The following is a 1778-nucleotide window of genomic DNA, read 5'->3' as shown; positions in this document are numbered from 1 at the left end:
CCGCGATCTCTGCCCTCGTCTCATTCCGGCCCGTTGCACTGTTTTTATCTGGTGGTTTAGGGCTGTAAACAATGCTTTAAAAACGCCAGAGTTGGGTAGAGCTAACCCCACCTTTGCCACCAAATGAAGGTGTGGGTCTTTTCGCGAGTTGCTTTACGTCTTGGGCAGCAGCGAGTGCAGCGGCACCGATCACAGGTGCGCCGCAGGATGCCGGATTTGTTAGTTACACGCATGGAAGGCCGCTGTGCTCTCGGGCCGAGCCTTGATACGGCTCTAGCCCTGCTTAGAGCCCAGGTTTGGTTTCTGCACCCACTGCTGCCAAAGCTGACCAAGAACACCTGCATATTCTTAACCCACCTCACCGCCCCTCCGCCCCCAAGCCTGGCCTGCCCTCCTGTGTCGGCCAAAGGAAATGATTGATTCTCCTTGGACTTGGTGTTTCTTTTAAGGCCACAGGTTTCACTACCGGCCGAGATGGTTTTCAAAATGCTGGTGGGCGGGACTGGAGCCTCCAGGAGAAGGACTCATCAGAAGCATGATATGTCAACCAGTGGAGGCTAGAACACCACTTTCCATCCTGCCTGACTGCCGTCGGCCAGTGGCCTGGCAGGTGTGAGGCCCTGGGACTTCGCAGGGGACAGTTTGAAAGTCTCTGGCCTATAGGTTAAAGGCTCTTGAGTGTGCGCTCCGCCAGACCTTTCACAGTCTGCCTTCAACCGGTCCCCGTCTCCACCCCCACCCCCACGGTCCTGACGCATCGGAGTGTGATGCCCCTCTCCTGTTCCTGTATTCTCTGCTCCAAAGTTGCTTCCTCCCTCATTCCTTGAAGACCTCTTAGTGCTTTTGCATGCTTCAGATGTAGCAGCTGTCACCCTGTGATTGGAAGTCACAAGTCCTGAAAACAGGAATTGTGCCTTATTTTTGCAGCGTTTAACTGGTGTTTGGAGAACACTTGAGTCCTCCATTTTGGGGATAGAGTTCAAACTGCTGAAGCTGACACCCTAGAGAAGTGAGTGAAGTGAAGTGAAGTTGCTCAGACCTGTCGGACTCTTAGTGACCCCATGGACTACAGCCCACCAGGCCCTGCGTCCATGGGATTTTCCAGGCAAGAGTACTGGAGTGGGGTGCCATTGCCTTCTCCGTTAACAGTGGCAAGGCATATTATATTTACTTGGAGCTGGTATACTTGGTGACAGCCTTAGTGCCCTCGGACACGGCGTGCTTGGCCAGCTCCCCAGGTAGCAGCAAGCTCATGGCGGTCTGGATCTCTCTGGATGTGATAGTCGAGCGCTTGTAATGCGCCAGGCGCGATGCCTCGCCAGCGATGCGCTCGAAAATGTCGTTGACGAAGTTCATGATTCCCATGGCCTTGGATGAGATGCCGATGTCAGGATGGACTTGCTTCAGCATCTTGTACACGTACACAGAGTAGCTCTCTTTGCGGCTGCGCTTGCACTTCTTGCTGTCCTTCTCCTGGGCCTTGGTCACAGCTTTTTTAGAGCCCTTTTTAGGGGCAGGAGCAGGCTTAGCCGGTTCAGGCATGTCTATAATGACAACACCCAACAACACAGAAGGGGAGATGCAAAAGGCAAGACCAGGTAAAAGATGTGGCCTGTAGAGTGATCAGTAGGGAGAGCAAGAGAGCAGAGGACGGAAGAGAAGGTGTGTCTGTGGGGATGGGAGTTTCAACTGCAGGACCCATTGGAGGTCACACTCAGAAGGCGATGGGCATCAGCTTGTGGGGAAGGAAGGAGCAGTGTGGACCTTAATGAGGAAAC

General features: G+C 53.8%; 1 protein-coding gene across 1 annotated transcript; it reads right to left on the bottom strand.

The window, feature by feature from the left end:
- Positions 1–1167: 1167 nt before the first annotated feature.
- Positions 1168–1542, bottom strand: LOC104987770 (histone H2B type 1-like). The gene has a single exon (XM_010838829.1). The coding sequence runs from the start codon at positions 1540–1542 to the stop codon at positions 1168–1170; it is 375 nt and encodes a 124-aa protein (XP_010837131.1).
- Between the last annotated feature and the right edge of the window lie 236 nt (positions 1543–1778).

Source organism: Bison bison, unplaced genomic scaffold (assembly GCF_000754665.1).
Source record: "Bison bison bison isolate TAMUID 2011002044 unplaced genomic scaffold, Bison_UMD1.0 scf7180017864105, whole genome shotgun sequence".
Classification (NCBI taxonomy): domain Eukaryota; kingdom Metazoa; phylum Chordata; class Mammalia; order Artiodactyla; family Bovidae; genus Bison; species Bison bison.
This window is presented reverse-complemented; position numbering and strand designations above follow the sequence as displayed.

What these genes read in the sequence shown, in the direction of transcription:
- LOC104987770 (XM_010838829.1), bottom strand. Translation starts at nt 1,542, where the DNA reads ATGCCTGAACCGGCTAAGCCTGCTCCTGCCCCTAAAAAGGGCTCTAAA.